Source organism: Mixophyes fleayi, chromosome 3 (assembly GCF_038048845.1).
Source record: "Mixophyes fleayi isolate aMixFle1 chromosome 3, aMixFle1.hap1, whole genome shotgun sequence".
Classification (NCBI taxonomy): Eukaryota; Metazoa; Chordata; class Amphibia; order Anura; family Limnodynastidae; genus Mixophyes; species Mixophyes fleayi.
In genome coordinates this window covers 68,244,837-68,264,949 of record NC_134404.1, presented here as the reverse complement: position 1 = coordinate 68,264,949, position 20,113 = coordinate 68,244,837, and the positions used below count along the sequence as shown (strand labels likewise).

The following is a 20,113-nucleotide window of genomic DNA, read 5'->3' as shown; positions in this document are numbered from 1 at the left end:
GCAGACACTTCTTTAGCCATAATATTACAGGAAAACACTTCTTATCTAATCATATCACTTTACCCCTTTAACAAAGTGTGAGCAGAGACATCTAGCTTACTAATTTATATTCTTAACCCACCCCTATCCCTGCACCCTTTGCTGGATTCACCAGGTGCCCAGTGCATAGCTTTAGTAGGGACATCTGTAATAATCTTGTATTCTGGATGAGGGAGGGACCTGACTAGATGTTTGAAATTACAGCTGGCTCCTGATTGGCTATGCAGTTACTAGCTATCCCAACCATTAATCAATCCTGATTAGATGACTTAAGGGGCTGATCAGCGGGCCTCGACACTAGCTGAAAGTACAGAGACCCTGTGGAATATTGCACACTGCTACATCTCAATGCTGTAATATAGAAGTAAGCTGTGTGTACAAATATTCATATGAGGTTTTCCAGTTTAGTGTGTAGCTGTAGTTTTACACCATGGACTCAAAAGTAATACAATGCAAAGTTAGGTTAGTGTTTTTATTAAAGTAACTTATGTCACATAAAACAAAATCACAGAAATGTAACCCTAAAATAATAATTACAATAGTAAAAACGATCGGTGTATTTGGGGAACTGAGGAGGTTTTCTAAAGGTCTTTCTGGGATGGAGGCTTTTTGTCTCGGTCAGAGTTGCCATTACTGGGGAACCTTCTTAAAAACCTGTTTGCAGACTGCGTCTCCAACCCTCATCTCCTGTGAAAGAAACAAGGTTAGGTGTTTAGGCAGTCGCCAAATAATCTCAGAAGTCTCTAGGGTAGGAAGAGTAATGTATATATCTATGTACACAAATGTATCAAATTACTTGGAACTGGTGACGTATATTACAGTGGTTAACTTGGAAACTTAAAAGTTACTGTATGGAAAATGTATATGGAATGCAAGTGAATCCTCTTTACATTGTTCATTTCCACCAGTGTGTATGTGTGTAATATATATATTTTTCACACATTTATGACATGAGACAGGGGCTGTACGGACATGGGAATGACTCATGCTAGCATCGCCTTGGCTGAATTCTTAGTCACAGAGGTCATTCTTATTTTTCTACTAGAATCTATGGGGTTTTGTTGAAGAATTCAAAAGGAGGAGAGGAGGAAATGAAAGATCTCCCAGAATAGAAACATCTACAACCCAGGGGAGGGATGGAGAGAATGGAGTCTTTGTGCCTAAATAAAGCTGATAGAACATTGCCCACATCCAATCCAAAACTATAATCTCAAGGGTTTGTCTCCTTTATGTTGAGAGACCTCTAACACATTCTCATGTTTATACCCGAAGACCAGTAGATGAGAAATAGTCATCTCAACATAATTTTTCATCAGAATGAAGAATGAATATAACCTTAAGTTACTGTCAGAATCATACCTCCCAACAGTCCCGATTAGGGCTCTGTCCCACCCAGGAAACATTGGGAGATATCTTCCGTTCACATAGCAGAGCAGCGGAGTACGAGTGCAACGCCCCTGCTGCACTGTTTGGAGGGGAAGGAAGGTATCCAAGAGCTTTCACTGCCCTGTCCCAGTGCCAGGGAGTGAAATGAAGGTTGCAGAATGGAAGGTTATGGGGAGGCAGGCAGACATTATGTGGGCTAATATCTCATATTTCTGAGAATGCGGTCAGTTGTCTAGGAACTAGTGACAACAATGTGCTTCTATCCTCATTTAGGTCACTAGTTCCTAGACATTTGATAGGTTGAATAAAAGGTTCAGTTTACAAAATGGCTGCCTCTGTCTGCTGGCGTAGTGACCAGATGTCCCTTAATTCTAGGGACAGTTCCAGGTTTGAAAAATATGTCCCTGGAAATACCCCTGTTGTTCAGTATTGTCTATCTGCACTATACTCACGTTAGATGCAATTCTTGCAGGCTATTTAAAATGCAAAGAATGTATACTACTATGATTTTCAGCCTGCAATGTCCCTAAAAGACTAATATACAATGTTGGCAACACTGGTGCAAGTGACGGGTTTACCTTAGTATCAGAATCCAACATGCAATAGTTGTGAAATGAGGATTACAATATATTGGGGCATATTCAATTGTCCGCGGTTTCCGCCATGGAAAAACTATTACTGGTATTATGGTAATAGTAAGCCGGATTTCAGCTCGCAGCTCCCTGAGCGGAAATCCAGCAAGTAAAGTACCGTAATACCAGTATTTACGCGCACCGTAACGACGGTAATAGTGCGCGGGGCGCGTCAATTATGGCTGTAACGCCAACAATTGAATATGCCCCATAGGGGTATTCAGGGCATATTCAATTGTTGGCGTTATAGCCAAAATTAACGCGTTCCGTGCACTATTACCATCATTATGGTAATAGTGCGCGTAAATACCGGTATTACGGTACTTTTCTTGCTGGATTTCAGCTCGCGGCTCAGGGAGCTGCAAGCTGAAATCCGGCTTACTATTACCGTAATACCAGTAATAGTTTTTCAGCGACGGAAACCGCGGACAATTGAATATGCCCCTTCAATTGTGTGCGATGTGCCAACATTGCAGCTTATACGTTACTGCAGAGCCTCTGCAGACGTTCTAGAGGCACTCAGTTGACAATTGAATTCCCCCCATAAAGTGATGGCAGAATACAAGGCATGCATGACAAGTTTCCATAGAGAAATACACAAGAACAGGACAGTGTTTTATACCAGGTGTAACTCATCTCCTTGCACCCACTGGGTCCAGCCGCGTCCTTCCTTCTCCCCTTTCTGTACACACACCAGTTTATCCGCTTGCCAGCTGACTGTGGTCTGAAAGGACAGACACATTTTAAAACACTTCATTACGTAGTCCCATACATTTCTAGTAATATTGCCGGTTTACTTTTATTTACTGCCCAGAACAGGGCTGCTCACCGGTAACCTGGATTCAGCTGTTTAAGTCTCTGATTGAACCCTTGTTTTTGCATCTCTGTTCACTAATTTGTGGAACTTAAAATTTAAATTTAAATCATTCAAAAGCAACAACCTAAAGAGTCAGAGTTTTACCAGTGCTCTCATGCATGATCTTTTAGTTAACAAGTTAATATTCCAAAGGTCACTCCACGTACTCAAGAGGGGAAAGGACATTGATATATGGCTGAGATAATTCTTAATCAAGCTACAATTTGTGTATGTATTAGATATCTATAGAAGCCACACAGAACTCGCTCAGCCATGAATAGTATACTTGTCCATCAATGCAGAAGGTTTCTGGATTTGGAGGTTACAAAAGACAGCATAAAATAATGTATGAAGTCTCTCACAGCAGCACTGACACAGGACGTTTTGCATGTACACGCAAGGCCATTTCTTCATTGCCAATATATTAAATTACTGTCCAGGGACAGTTTGCTGCAGTTCATTTAATATGCTTATATTACTGTCTTGGTTGCCCTGGCAGGACTACAGTTCCCATCCAGTCGGATGGTCTCAGCCCCCTGAAGGCTCTAACAGTCCAGTGCTGCAGTCCTCTCCCGCCTACCACCACTTGCCTGATTCAGAGACACAGCAGTGTTGTCAATGTGTCCCTCATGTGGGAAAGGTACAGACAACAGTGCTGTTAGTGTGAGAAAGACCTGTCCTTGTAGGATAAAGGGTTGGAGTAATGGAGCCATTAGAGCTTCGGGATAATCTGCCACACTGGGGTTATGCCAAAGGTAGGAAAAGTTTTATATCGGATCTCTTTGTGAACCTCCTCCGAAATTTAATGCTTTGATTTTTGAGTGACATTATACTTTAACTGCAAGGTACTCAGTTTTACCATGCAAATCAGTGTGCAAACAGAATTTTTTTTTTTTTTTTTTTTACTAGACAACGTTTGGTTCGGAATTTTCCTATATTTTACAATCTAGTCCTAATGTTGCGAAAAGACTACCACTCTGATCCCATTAGTCCCACTCCTAATCCCTTTGCCATTAGCAGCTTAGATTTGCTAGTTTAACACTTGGTTTCCCTGTAGCATAAATAGAGCAGTGTTCTTTGCCCCTCCAGAGTTTATCAGCAGCAAGGATACTATACAGTCATGTTGTGACTATCAGTGGCCTGTGACCAAAACAGGAAATAAGGGGGAATGGCTAAGGCAGCACTTTTCGGGGAGAGGGGGTGAAATTATTTTCTCTTTCAGTTTACTATAAAAGGAACAGGGGTTGTTGGACAGAGGAGCATGTGGAGGCACAATTGTTCATTTAGAGTATATTCATTTACAGTGCCTAGGAGAGCACAGACTCGAATACAGGCCTGGCCCAAAAGCTACAGTGGTAAATGTAACAAACTGCTTTTTGCCAGAATTTTACCAAGCCATTTAATAGTGCTCATTCTGTAGTTGCCAAGTGTCCCTACTTTTCAGGGGCAGTCCCAGGTTTTAACCCTGGCCAACTGTCCAGTACTTCTTATTCTCTATATTTCATTCACTTCTGGCTATATGCTGTTTTTTCTCTGGGCTTTAGATTATAGAAATAAATAATAATTGTAATAATTCATTGAAGATATATTGTGCAAAGACCAAGCGATTCAGAGTCACCTGCTCAGCAGAAAAGAAACTGGACATTTCAAAATGTTGTCAGCTATGTAATTTACATTTATCTGTGATAAATGATATGAAACAAGTTTTATGTGGAAGACGTAGGAACACAGGCGGCACAGTTAGTACATGCAAATCATCAGCTGAATGCATTATAGCACACAATCAACATGAAGTGAAGAGGGCGCTCTGCACAAGATGCTGGATCTGACCCAAGTTAACTCTATACTCTTTTTTGCCGATCATTATAGATAATGGTCTAACAGCATGATCAGTGCAGAGCAAGAAGGCAGCTAGGAGGTGTGGGAGGTCAGATGTACTGCAAAACAAACTACTCATCTGAAAAGAAAAAAAATCTGTCATGACCACTTATTTTGCTTCGCTTTCTGTGAAATCTGCAGCAAATCTGACTAGAGTATAAGAGGTTTTTGGTTAAGCTGAAGACAGAAATAAGCCATACTTACCAACCTATAGATATTTTATTATTATTTTTTTTTCCATTTTCCCCCTGCTAAGTGGAAACAAAGGCCCGGCAAAGCAGTAGGTATCACTCAGTGGCATTGGCAATATTTTAATAAATTGTGGTATGAACAGACTTTCTATTGCTGCGATAAGCATTTGACCCAAAATATTACAGGCCAGGAAAGACAACACAGTGTATTATAGGACAATGCAGCACTGATTATAAAGTCAGTCATTAAAGCCAAATGACTTTGTCCCTCTACAGAAGAGACTGATAGATATGCCCCTATTTTCACTTTATGGAGAAATTATTATTAAGCAGCTAAGATATTATTAATAAAGATCTAGTTTATCAGCATGTGTATTTATATATGGGAGCTTTCAAAATCACTTGGAAGAGTAGTGCTACCCAGTGGTTAAACAGTCATGAAATATTAAGAGACTGCTGGATCCACACTACCGAACAATCTCTTTTACTTGCTCTAATAGAACAATATTATGATTGTGACTCATCACAGTAAGAATTTGCTTGTGAAGGGTATTCAGTCAATATGTACTGCAAGTATCCAAAGTCAATAAGCTTTAAATAAATAAATTTAAAAAAATTCCAGTGGTGCAAGGTGGAGAAGCAGTTAAAAGGATAAATTAACCAAAAAGTGAATTTAGTTGAAATGTTACTTTGCCAACAACAAGCCTTTAAAACAGAGTTGTGTAATTATGCAGTGTCCCAGTAGCCATCCGCATGCATATCATCACTGACTGCCATGAAATGCTTGTGATTAGTTGGTGAAAGGGAGTCCTGGGGACTCCCAGCTTTGGTCATGTCGGACTTGGAACTCCGAGAAGAATTAAAATGATTGCAAGAATTCCAAGTGGAACAAGGCCAAATGTAGTATAAGGGCAATGTTATTTGGTACAGTTTAAAAATTTCACTCTACAGTCATGGCCAAAAGTTTTGAGAATGTGAAAAATAATTTGTCAAAAGTCTGCTGCCTCAGTTTTTATGATGGCAATTTGCATATACTCCAAAATGTCATGGAGTGATCAGATGAATTAGAATTAATTTCAAAGTCCCTCTTAGCCATGACAATGAACTTTATCCCAAACAACATTTCCGCTACATTTCAGCACTGCCACAAAAGGACCAGCTGACATCAGGTCAATGATTCTCTCATTAACACAGGTGAGAATGTTGACAAGGACAAGGCTGGAGATCACCGTCATGCTGATTGAGTTAGAACAACAGACTGGAAGCTTTAAAAAGGAGGGTGGTGCTTGAAATCATTGTTCTTCCTCTGCACGTGTCCTTGCAGGTAACCATGGTTAACAATCATCATTGCTTTGCACAAAAAGGGCTTCGTAGGCAAGGATATTGTTGCTAGTAAGATTGCACCTAAATCAACCATTTATTGGATCATCAAGAACTTCAAGGAGAGAGGTTCAATAGTTGTGAAGAAGGCTTCAGGGCGCCCAAGGATGTCCAGCAAGCGCCAGGACTGTCTCCTAAAGTTGATTCAACTGCGGGATCGGGGCACCACCAGTGCAGAACTTGCTCAGGAATGGCAGCAGGCAGGTGTGAGTGCATCTACATGCAGTGAGGTGAAGACTTTTGGAGGCTAGCCTGGTGTCAAGAAGGCCAACAAATGAGTCACTTCTCTCCAGGAAAAACATCAGGGACAGACTGATATTGTGCAAAAGGTACAGGAATTGGACTGCTAAGGACTGGGGTAAAGTCATGTTCTCTGATGAATCCCCTTCCAGATTGTTTGGGTCACCTGGAAAAACGCTTGTCTGGAGAAGGAAAGGTGAGCGCTACCATCAGTCCTGTGTCATGCCAACAGTAAAGCATCCTGAGACCATCCATGTGTGGGGTTGCTTATTAGCCAAGGGAGTGGGCGCACTCACAATTTTGCCAAAGAACAAAGCCATGAATAAAGAATGGTACCAAAACATCCTCCAAGAGAAACTTCTCCCAACCATCCAAGAACAGTTTGGTGATGAACAATGCCTTTTCCAGCATGATGGAGCACCTTGCCATAAGGCAAAAGTGATAACTAAGTGGCTCGTGGATCACAACATTGAAATTTTGGGTCCATGGCCAGGAAACTCACCAGACCTTAATCCCATTGAGAACTTGTGGTCAATCCTCAAGAGACGGGTGGACAAACAAAAACCTCCAATTTCTGACAAATGCCAAGTATTGATTAGGCAAGAATGGGCGGCCATCAGTCAGTATGTGTCCCAGAAGTTGATTGACAGCATTACAGGGTGAATTGCAGAAGTCTTCAAAAGGAAGGGTCAACACTGCAAATATTGACTCTTTGCATAAACTTAATGTAATTGACAATAAAAGCCTTTGACACTTATGAAATGCTTTTAATTTTACTTCAGTATACAATAGTAACATTTGACTATAAAAGGTCTAAAAACACTGAAGCAGCAAATGTTGGGAAAACCAATATTAGTGTCTGTGAAGGGGAGCGATGGGTGGTACGCTGGCACGTATGGGTACGTGAGCGCGTGCAACGGGCGCGCACATACCGAGTACGCGCATGCGCAGTTGCATATTAGAATCCCCACTGTGTGTGCCCACTTGGGGAGAATCGCCAGAGGTGATGACATCACCCCTGGACGCATAGGAAGCTCCACGTGTGTGTGGTGAATCACCACACACACACGTGGCTGCTGGGCAGGCTGGGAGTTTTCCTAGTCTGGACTGTAAAAGTCCAGACTCGGACTCCCCTGGCTCTCTCTCTGGATGCCTGCTGCCCCTTTACAACGAGCTCTACACTACACTGCAGAAAATACACTAGGAACATTACACTAGGGATACACTACACTGCAGAAAAGATCTATAGGATTACAACACACTACTGTATATATATATATATATATATATATATTACATTAAGCTACAAGAAAGGATTCTATGCTACAGGAACGTTCCCTACACTGCAGATAAGAATCGGACCGAGGATACAAGGACTTGATAAGTATTATATATATATATATATATATATATATATATATATATATATCTCCATAGAGCTATATGTGTATTTGTAATGTGGATTTAACTATTTATATACATATATTTGAGTAGCTATTGTCTGATATCTGTGATAGTTAAATCAATATTATAAATACTGATTCTTATTAAGGATACATATGTAAAGCTAGGATAGTGTAAGGAATAACGGTGGTGAACCTAGGGTTAATGTTATATTTATATACTACGTTATGTTGAACAATGTTATGATGTATGTGTGAATTGTGAATACAAGCTTTTCTGTGTTAACAGTAAAATACTTTGATTTAAATACATACATATGTTGTGAGTATTGATTATTTATAACGAATATATATTGTGAAGTGCTGCTGAGATACAGTGATTATTGGATAAATAGTTCTGTCAAACTTGTGTTATTTAGTGTGGTCAAAAGACTGAGTAAGGCAACACTGTGTAAGGAAAAGTGCATAAAAAAGGTGTGAGTTTTATAGCGAGTGTATCTAAGAATATAATTAAAGGATAGCGTGCGCATGTGAGGCGCTACCACAGGTCCTTTAACAGTGTCATTCTCAAAACTTTTGGCCATGTCTCTAGATACAAACTTCTACATTTTGTCACTTACTTTCAAGATTTGATTGTGTAAATCTTAGAGGCCATAATCAATATGACCAATAAGGGAGAGAGAGAGAGAGAGAGAGGACAGCTGCACCGACTACAGAACCATTATGACCAAGTGGGGAGAAAAACCAAAGAGGTGAATAGCGGGACAATTTAGGAATGTGGGGTTCACAGCACAATTCTAATCACAAAGTAGGAGAAGCTGAGTAGAATACCATCTGGGATTATTCATTGCCATAAAGAGATAGACAGACAAAGGCAGCAGCAGTGTCCTCTCACGGTTCTTCTTCTCTGTCCGACATGCCAATTCGTTTGCATTAGGTGGTTATTGGTACATTGCGAGTTTGTATTCAGCCTCATCTGCTTTATTTCCACTCTCCCTTAAACTTCCAAAATATAACAGTTTACATTTTAAGGGGCATATTCAATTAGGTTTCGCGTATAAGCGCGGCCGCACGGGTCCCGTACCGCAACATCGCAGATTTCCGTGCGCACGGAAATCTGTGATGTTTGGTACTCTACTGCACTTTATATGCTCAGCCGCACATAATCGCGGATGCGATTCCTAAGTGAATAACCCCCTATGAATTTAACAGCATTCACTTTATGGTGTAATTTCTCATAATATATAATTTACTTGCTCTGTTATTGTATATCCTATATGCTGTTCAGAATAGTTTCTGTAAACCGCTTATGGTAGTAAGAACACATATGTGTTTTGGCAACCTCAAGAGTTAAAAACATAACACTCACAGCGGTTCTGGCTCTGCCAAGAGTTCAACAACATGACCTTGAAGAAGACCTCTATGAAGAGGATAACAAACTTTTAAGGAAATGGATGTTTACACTATCAGACAGTATTGCAGGAATCATCCAGATGTGTGTGTGTATATGAGTGTGTCTCTTCTACGGTCATTGGTAATGGATGACCACTGGGTCCACAGTGAAGATGGAAATAGGGCTGAAAGGATAGATAAGGGCTCTCCAAATGATAACCCTTCCATATTTTTCCCACAGTATTTAATTTTCTTTCCTAGTAATACACAACCTCAAGAACAAAATGCCACAAGATGGATCAGAATTGAAGAATCTGGTGATACATTGGTTTCTAGATTATATTACAATTTTAATCAGATAAGTAACAAATTATAGCAATACACTTACAACTATATTTCCATGTTTTATCAGGTCTTCATTTATACACTTAGGAATCGAAGGCACTGTTTTCATATAAATACTTAATCAGAATTAAAGTATTAAATACTAAACTATAAACCAATTACTTTTGTCTGGTATTGTAGAACACACAATCCCTCTCACATGATGCTCCAATCTGGCATGTGGAACAGAGACAACAACCGGTGCAAATAGGTTATTCTACTTAAAAGTATGTAACAAAATCAGCATACATGTAAGCTTAATATACGACAGGGGCTGACTGGGCTGAGGGGCAGGTGGGCATTTGCCCCCTGGGCCAGTCCCATAGGGGGCTACCTTGGGCTGGGTTACCTGCATGTATTTTTCATTTAAAATGTTCCTTATAAGCTGCTGATCAGAGACTCGTCCCCCGGGCTAAAATTTTCCAGTCAACCCCAGATATGCGAATACTGGGCCTCCTAACAGTAAATGACATGAACATAAACATGGTCAACTATAACATGCAGCCCTGCCCTTACTAACACATTTAGGTCTGAGCCACCCACCAGACCAGCACACTCATCTCAGGACATACTTTAAAGCAGTATTCTAATGAGGTGTTTGGCTATAAGTAGAAAAGTTGCGGTGATGGATTTATTGGTGGAACAGGCTCACAGAGGTGCATAGTTCTGCCTCTGCATCAATACCATGAAATGGCCATGCCTAATATATAAATAGATCAGCAACATAACTGTCAGTCAATTCTGCTCTGCAGTGCGATTTGAATTCATGGCGGAACAAAAATGATCGGGTTAAATTCCACATGGAACACTTAAGGCCAAATTGTGACAGAGAAACGAACAACACTCTGCGTTAAACATGGAAAGCGGCAAATAATTTTTTTACTCCTCTCTAGTTACAGGTTCTGTTCCAGCCTACTTTAAAACTAGACTGCATAGACAAACAGAGGGGGCGGGGGGCCTGGAAACCCCCTCCAAGCCTGGGGCACTGTATAATGGAGGTGACTGCACCCTGCTCCCGCTTCACACAGCTCTGCTTGAAAAGGGAGAGCTGCGTGCACCTATCAGTAGTGCATGCAGCATTGCCCATGTATATTATGGGGATAGTAAAAGTTGGAGAGCAGCCAAGCACTGTCTAAAATTATAGCCACACCCCCATGCATGCTTGTCACGCCCACTGGCAGCATGGTGTGAAAATCTCCCTCTACAAATCCTGCGTTTGCCCTTGGACTGACAGACACACAAACAACCAGGCGCGGGCTGGCAGCCGGGGGCGTACAGGCGGCCGCATCACATGACACACGATGCAGCCGTGTCCAATGCCATGGCCACATCGCGTGTCATGTGATGCGGCCATCTGTGCGCTGAAGCGGCCGCATCCCGTGGCATCCCTGTTAGGGACAGCCTTCCCGTGGCATCCCGCATCCCTGTTAGGGACGGCCTTCCCGTGGCATCCCGCATCCAACAGCGGTGAGACTTAGTGGCCCGGGGGACTGATGCCCCCCTGCCGCCCGGCCCAGCCCGCCCCTGCAAACAACTCATTCATAGACAAAACCTGGCACAAACACACCATAAGCCATGCATACAAAACCTGACAGACATAAACCTAAAAAACAAAGCAAAAAAAGAAGACAGACACATTGAGGCACACAGACAATATCTGGCACAGACACACAATGGGCCTGAACCATTAAGAAGAGCAAGGCAAAAAAAAAGAAAAAAAGGAGTAACTTTGCTCCTGGACAAAACCATGTTACAATGCAAGAGGTGCAAATTAGTTTATTATTTTGCATGTAAGGAAAATATTGGCTGTTTTTTCATGTAGCACACAAATACTTGATAGCTTTATTTGTACACTGAAATTTAAAGTTTATCTAGGACATGCCCTATCCCTACTCTAAATCTGTCCCAACATTTTAAATTCATCTCCCCCTCCAATGCAACATGGTTTTGCCAAGGTGCAAAGTTACTCTTTATTTTTGCTTTGCTCTCTTAATGACTCAGGCCCAGGTCCTATAGAAAAAAATTCTGGCATGAGTACACATGGAGGCAGATAGACAACAAATGGTACAAAACACAGAATGAGACACCCTGAAAAAACTTGGCACAAACACACCATGACACACGCCGACGAAACTTGGCACAAAAAAAAATAATGAGGCACACCAACAAAACCTGGCATAGAGTGAGGGACTAGAGGGGGCGAACATCATTTCATATGTACTATGCAGAATCCTGGAGCACTCCTTGTTAGAAGATTATTTGTTTATGATATTTGCAGTAGATCTGCCTAGTGTCATAGTAAAGGGTCCTGGGTCCCACTGCAAAGTCTCACCTAGGGCCACCACAAGGACATGCAGAAGCATCAGCTGTCTATTAGATGTTGGAGAGATTTAACTTCTGAATTCTCCTGGGAAAACTGTTCAGTTAGCTCACTACACAGTGCCGATTTAGAAAGCCTCCTATAACCGCTAAACAAGTCTTGCTAGTGCAACCCCACCGCCGTTACTATGTGGCCCTGCCCCAGGTGATGGCATTCGAGGTCATAGGGAGGACCGTTTAGAAAAAGAGGCGAGTGCCTCGTAGGATCAGGGAGGATGCATGGGATGAGTCACTGGAAAGGTGGCCCCATGCAATGACGCGGGTGGTTACATCATTGGTAGAGGAGCAACCAACAGCAAGAAAGTGACTTGCCCCCTGGATAGGAAGGTCACATGGAGGACTAGAGTCTATAAAGACTAATTTCCCTGTGGGGTTTTTTTTGTAGAGGAGCCATATTGTGGAAGAAGGGAGGTCTCGGATTCCTGGCAAGGGGGTGCACAACGAATTCAGCAAGCGCACCAGTTAAGACCCTATTAAGGGGGGTCTAGAGGCCCAAAATAGAGGGACAGAATGCAGGGAGGCATCATCAGGGGAACCCCAAAAAAAATGCACCAGTGAAAGTTGGTGTGTGGAGGTGTGCATGAGAGCTACACATTGAGAAGAGGGGGAAAGACCCCAACAAGCAAGGAACCCAAGACAGAGGGGAGCCTTTGGAGGAGAATGCATTGATAAGAGACCATAGGAGAGGCAAATGTGTGTGGTTGGAATCCACAGAGAGCAATAGAGAACCCTGTATAGAGCCACCTTGTGAAGTGCCGTACCGTGGTAGTGTGTGTGTGTGTGTGTGGGGGGGGGGGGGGGGTCGCTGCTAACTGCAGAAGCTGAATTAGGGGAAGAGGCCCCATTCTATGAGAGCCTTCTTGGAAAGTGTCCCCATACCATGAAGGAGGGTTTCTGCAACTTGGCTACTCTAATATGAGAGAGTTCCCATGGTGAGAAAGGGCCCCGTGGTTGAGAGATCGGGTCATTTGAAGAGGCCAGAGTGCCTGGCTACTGGCCTGGTTGTGAGAAATTTGTTGCCATCCATTTACATGCACAGCAACAGTGTGGTTCCCAAGGAGACAAGGGTCCCTGGATACTGGGCTGTTCTATGTGGACAGTGATTGGGCGTTCAGCAGCAGTGTGACTGAGTAGGAGGGACCCTGTGAAGGGGACCATGTGCACTGAGACAAAGTCAATCCCTGGAAAGTGGGATGCAGAATAGGAGGAGAAGTAGCCCTGGTTATGGGGAGAGTGCATGGACCGTGGAATTGCATCCATTGCTTGCTGGTACTGGAGAGTAAAAAGCAGATATCAGAATGTGTGGAACCCAGTGGTTGAAGTAGACTGGTATAAAGTGCTATGCCTTACCGCCACTTCTCCTACTGTCTTCATTGTAAAACTATCAAATTCCATACCACCCCTTCAACCACTGTAGGAACCTTTGCACCCAGCAACAATAAGCACTGTGCAGGTGGCGTATTTAAGAGCGTAAAAATCTGCTGAAGTAATGTGCTGTATTCAGAGGAGTGTAAATAAAAATGTTCACTTGTTGTTTTTTTAGATCTGGTGTCCAATATTTGTTTTTTTGACTTTGGACTGCACACCACAAGGGTCCACGCCACACAACACCCTCTGGTCGCAGATGCCACACTCATGCCATAGTCGGTGCTAAAGGAGAAATACAGTGAAGGGTGTACCACACTGCATCCTAGCACCCCAAGTAAGTGTTCTGGCCGTGCCAGAAAGGTTTCACATTAGTTACAAAAACCAGAAAGAACCAAGCAGAGAAGAGCCTTTATAACAGGATCCCAGGGCCCCTGGTTTCTGCCACATTATGTGATCTGCAGAAAATAATCTATTTAATCGAACCCCAACAAAACTGTGTATATTGAGTCCTTAGTGCCAAATCATCTGCAGGTCTTAAAGGAACTCTGTTCCAGCAAATATGTTCTTACAGAAATCATGTTCCTGTCTGCATCCCCAATTTATCAACCTCAGTACAAGTGAATGAAAGCACATTTTTAAAAAGGCCGGAACAAGTTCAGTCAAAAAGTTAGTGGATAGTGTATAAAAGACAATTCAAGCATATACTGTACATTTCTATTAGCAACCAACTGAAGATAAAAGATTCATAGTGTGTAGATCAATAGGATAGAGGAACATGTGAAAGGATGGCTCTGCTACAAGGAAGTTGAATTCATGAAATTACCTCCCAGGAGTGGTGGCAAAGGCTAATACACAAAGGGGATAGAAAACTAATCTTCTCAATAAGGCACCCTTTGTTAAAGAAATGGACTAATCTGGTCTTAGTTTATACCATGCATTTGCGATCATCTACTCCAGACAAATCCTCTTCAAATTCCTTTCCCACATCAAACTCCATGATGTAGTTTCTAAAAGTGCTCAGTGTTCTAATGACCATGTGCTCCCCATTCTGAACAATATCTTTGTCTGGCTTCAGCAGAGTGGCGATTTTCCGGATTGCGACATTGACATCTGCATAGGAAAGAAGAGAGGAAATAATTTATAGTCCTTCAGGGGAGACCCTTCAAACCTTAATTGATTGCTCTTAGTAATGACATGTTCATGATTTTAATCTGGGATCTATCCCGCTTATACCAACATTCCAATATAATCACGGCAATATATACAAAACATACATTTAACCTTTGGGAGAAGGAGGCTTTGGCGCAATGAGCTTTATAGATTACAAATCCCACTAACATGCAGGCTAATTTTGCTGGTCTTAGAAGTGGAAAGATTTGGTCCTCAATAAGCAGGCTCTATATCACAGGTAGGTTTCTGTTGTGGTCAGAGGAGCAACAATCTGGTCTTCTGAGCACGTACGGAGGCCCTGCTTCAGTTTCACTGGCTTGTTATGTGATTTTAATAGTTTCCCGGCAGTGACAGAGCTACCAATGTGCCAGGGTGTGTGGTAGCTAAAGACTTCCCTTCACGTCCGGGCCATGTAGCTGCTGCACCCCTGCAACAGTGTTACTTCTGCCACTGCTGAAAGTCCTATCTAGTGGGGTGCAGTTTTTCCAGTAGGAAAAAGTCAGCTAGTGTGTACATGTCAGCTACACACAATGGAGGCACGCTACATTCATCCCACAAAATGGCTATCAATAAGAAGAGGTGAGTTACAAAATACCCGGGCCTGCCTTACAAGACTGGTGGCGGTAGACTATGACGGAAGTGGATGGGGCGAAAGGCACCGATCCAGTGGGACCACTCTTTCATCGATGGCTCCACCTTAGCTGGATAATGGGCAGAGGGGAAATTGTGGCAGATGACTACACAGATCAATAGCTTCATGGAAGTCAGCAGTCACACCCTTTCTAGCTTGTATGTACAGCACAATCTTTTGCCAAAGATGTGCATCCGGCCTTGGCTGATGTTAGGCCCCAAAATGCCGCTCTCTAAACAAGGCCTGAGTAACCTATGGTGACCAAGGGAGTACCTCATGGAAGACCTCTTGAATATTAGCCAGGCAGTATCTCACTGGTTCCTACTAATCGATAGGCTGAATACTGCTTCAGCCACATAACAGAGGTCTCCACTGCTTGATGCGGACAGGTCCACTTTAATATTAAATATTATATCTTTCCCCTATTCAAAAACTGAGTGGAGCGTATCATTTGAGCATTTATTTTTAATTTTAAGCTAATTATTGTCACTTATCCAATAATATCGACTATTGCAATTCCATCCTTACTGGTCTTCCCAAAGTCAGACTTGAACCCCTACAATCTATTTTGCACGCAGCAGCTAGATTGATTTTTCTTGCAAACCGTTATTCCTCTGCTGAGCCACTCTGTCAGTCTCTACATTGGTTGCCTGTATTTCAACGAATCCAATATAAAATTCTTCTACTAACATATAAGGCCATCAACAAAATTGCCCCGACACACATTTCCTCACTTGTCTCAAAATATCTCCCTACTCGACACCTCCGTTCTGCACAAGATCTACGTCTCTCTTCCACTCATCACATCCTCCCATTCCCAGTTACAGGACTTTTTTCAGACTGCACCCACTTTGTGGAATTCCCTCCCTCGCACAGTAAGACTTTCCTCTAGTCTTCAAACCTTCAAGCGTTCACTGAAAACCCACCTCTTCAGACAAGGTTATGATATTGCTCAACCATAATCTTAATTTCCCTAGATTACCCTATTACCATCCTCTACACAGCTAACGCAAGACAACAACCCTCTGACCAACATTGCCACACACACAGCCCACTCAATACTTTTACCTTTGCATTCTAGCTGGTCCATTGTGCAATATGATGTAGCACATGCCCATGTGTTTCAAACTCCCATTGTCCTATAGATTGTAAGCTTGCGAGCAGGGTTCTCTTACTTCTCTGTCTGTATGTATTACCCAGTATTGTCTTATTAATCTTGGTGTGCCCCAATTGTAAAGCGCTACGGAATCTGCTGGCGCTATATAAATAAATGTTGATGATGATGAATGTCAACATTACATAGCCAGACTTTACACATACTGTAGGTACCACAGTTCTTAAAAAGTGGTAGAATTATTAAACGGTATACAGTGTACGCTATATTCCTGACCGAATTAAAAACGTGCACTTTCTTCATACGGGACTTATCTCATTAAAATTAAATGATGGAAACAAAAGTGCTTTAGAGAAGACATTCAGGAGATATGAATAATAAAGCAGTATGCATCAGATACATCTTAGCTCTCCATAGTGGAATATAAGCCAATGCACAAAAATATTCTAAATTTATCACCTTGTATGGTAGCTGAAGGGTTAAGACCAAAATGTACCAAGATGACCATGGTGCACAGAGGAAATGGCTAAGTGATAAGGTAATTGTAGTGCTGTGTGAGAGGACCGGCCAGAGGGGAGGGCTCATAACAGTTTCACTGCTAAATAACCAGAGCCGTAACTAGGCAGGTGCGGGCGGTGCCGTCGCCCAGGGCGCAAGCCCAAGGGGGCGCATTAGCCGCCCGCTACCTGCCTCTGTGCCCAGGCTCAATCACTGCACACAGCGCTCTTACATCCATCTGCCTCCCTGACAAGAAACAACCTATTCCCAGCATCGGACGCTGTAGCTGCGGCCGAGCGGCTTCCTGCTTTGGCATTTGGAACGCAAGTTTGCATTCCAAATTCCGAACTTCCTGTCAGTGGAACGCACATGCGTTCCATTGACAGGAAGTTTGGCATTTGGAACACAAACTTGTGTTCCAAATGCCAAAGCAGGAAGCCGCTCAGGCGCAGCTACAACGCCGATCACCGCTGATGACCACTGCTAGAGAAAAGTAATTTTTACAACAAACTGCTCTTATAAGAGCATAATTCTCAATTCTGTTCCATTCCACTACCATTCTCACTCATCCCTTCCACCTACCTCCTCCATACCCAAACTCCTATTTCAGCCCACTTATACACCACTGCCACCCACCTCTACTCCCACTGATCTCACCAGCACCTTATTTTATTTAATCTCTCTCTATTTCTCAACTATAAATTTAATATTAATTTCTATTTTATAATACACATATTTGCAAATTTATGATAATCCAAATGCATCAGAAATATAGATAGAGTTATAGATCTCTCTCTCTCTATATAAATAAATATTATATATATATATATATATATATATATATATATATATATATATATATATTCATTCATGCATCCGGCTTATCATGTATTTGCAAATATGTGTAACAGAATTTTTTCAGTAGCCACACCCCCATATTAGGTTGGCCACACCCACTTGGCAAATGTCACGCCCACTTAGATGGGGGGCGCCGGTGTCCTGTCTCGCCCAGGGCACTAAAGTGTCTAGTTACGGCACTGTAAATAACACAGATACATTGTTACCAGAAAAGTGAAAATCTAATTAAAATTCTAAAACTGGAAGTATTGGATCAAGTTTTTACAGAATCCGCATTATTATACCATATATTTAGCTGTTGATATGTTTCAGAACTATGCTACTGATCCTACAGTAATACATTCAAGTTCTCAGGAAGAGTTACTATAGTAGAACTGAATATTCTACAGAAGATTTTTGAAGTTTTTAGACAAGATAATTTATGCATTTTAAGCTTGTGGTGCTGGCCATTAGACAAGCCAGATCATTTCTGAAAAAATTATGTCCACAAATTAAGAAATGCAACATCAGTTTGTGTGTTGGTGTGCCTATTAATTCATTACTCTGATGTAAACACGTATGCTCATGTACTCTGGTCCGCACAAATAGAAAGGTGTGACATTAAGCGTCTCTGTGAACAAAGACCGTTTGCTTGCGCTAGTGCGACAAGAGACCGCTTACATGAGAAAAGTCACAATTTTCAAAAATCTGTCTCACGATCATTGATCATTTGATTAAGGTTTAGTGGTATGGAAGACTACCTACCCAAATTTGACTTCATAAATTGATGTTACCTAGATGCATTGTACAAGAGTGTGTGCAGTGTTAAGTGCCTTTGTCTGAGTGGGAGTGATATTAAATAGCTCTCCAATGCCATGCTGTGCATCAGTGATTAAAATCAATGCAATCAAATCACACATGGACTATATATTTCAATGTATTGCATGTATATGTTTATTTATTAACAGTAACAAAGTTTATGGATATAAACCAGAAACATGTGGACCTCGCCATTTAATACACATCTGCTGGCGGGATATTCTCATCACCTTCTCTAAACAAATACAAACATATGTAAGCATGGACTTTAGTCACTTTGATACATATGCTGTCTAAATGTGTAGTAGGAATACTTAATGCAAATTAAAAATTCATCCAAATAAACATGAGCTTTCTCAGAAGAGAATGAATGGAATAAAAATACCATAAAAAACAAAACAAAAATAGCCAAATGTAAGATTTTCCTGCACACAAGAGGTCAAACAATAAAGAAGTAGGAATCACTGCAGCCAAAATCTGTGCTTATCCAGTGAAATTAGAGTTGAAATATGAGAGCTGTGCGTGAACCAACAGTTGGAATTTTAGATTAAAGAACAACATTCCTGTCTGCCTAATGCTGGCACACTGTGCAGATTATTTGCAAGACGTGTGGATATACAAAGGATTTAGCCATTTAATAATTAATGAGGTGGTATATTGATCCAGAGAAAGTCAAACAAAACCCTTTACCATGTTTCTGAGTGTAAACAGCAGACAAATCATCCAAAAAAGACAGACAACATCAAACCTGACTCACCAAGCGCCCTCAAGTAGCCCTCAAAATTCTCATTGCTTTGCATTTTCCAATAGCCGTTAAAGTCAGTGGTCATGATTGCTGGGAAGAACGGGCTAATTAGTGTCTGCAGATGAAGTGCTTGTTGCTGAGGCTGGAGATGTAGCGTGTGTTCCAGCTCTGCAGTGACCGAGAGCTGTGGTTGCTAGTCCTTTATGGGTTACTAAAACCTTGCTGCTAACTGAGCCCCTCCTAATTCTATCGAAATGCAAGAAGTTACCTCCCACCCACTGGGTATTGTAGAATCTGAACACTAGCCTGGTCTCTGTTACACTGAATATAAAACAATGTAGATGACCAATGATATATCAGATGTTATCCTGGAGTTTAACAGATCTGGGTGACTCCAGACAATACATGTATGCTTAGATAAACGCATGTCATTTCTTAGATCGGTGTAGTGTTATTCATTATTTTAGACCCTCCAACATGACCCTTTGTACCCGGTACAAAATCCTCTGGCCTAGAACATCCCACTTCATATACTTTTGTAATACACAAGCTGAATTCTTCAGTTGATATTTTAACACCCTTTATAGCAATGATTAATTCAAGCACAGGTATCTACAATAGTTAATTAAGTATAAATAAGTTCTGGAGCAGACCAATTTGTTCACAGTGGAAAGGGTCAGGCTGAGATATACTTTTGGGATGTATATGAAGCCCTTTCACGCTTCACACGTACTACTAAAACACCTCTCCATTTAACTAATGTTTTTTGAA

The 20,113-nt window shown here is 41.7% G+C and overlaps 1 protein-coding gene across 1 annotated transcript; it reads right to left on the bottom strand.

Moving 5' to 3' along the window:
• Positions 1-497: 497 nt before the first annotated feature.
• Positions 498-19,561, bottom strand: RBP1 (retinol binding protein 1). Its single transcript, XM_075201671.1, has 4 exons — positions 19,355-19,561; positions 14,460-14,638; positions 2,680-2,781; positions 498-726 (listed from the first exon to the last, which is right to left on the bottom strand). The coding sequence occupies exons 1-4, from the start codon at positions 19,425-19,427 to the stop codon at positions 670-672; spliced, it is 411 nt and encodes a 136-aa protein (XP_075057772.1). The 5' UTR covers positions 19,428-19,561; the 3' UTR covers positions 498-669.
• Positions 19,562-20,113: the final 552 nt, after the last annotated feature.

Coding starts and splice junctions, on each gene's coding strand:
- RBP1 (XM_075201671.1), bottom strand. CDS start 19,427: ATGACCACTGACTTTAACGGCTATTGGAAAATGCAAAGCAATGAGAAT. Junction 2,782..14,459: donor TAGATGATCGCAAATGCATG/GTATAAACTAAG, acceptor CTGTCCTTTCAG/ACCACAGTCAGCTGGCAAGC. Junction 727..2,679: donor AAGGAGATGAGTTACACCTG/GTATAAAACACT, acceptor TTTCTTTCACAG/GAGATGAGGGTTGGAGACGC.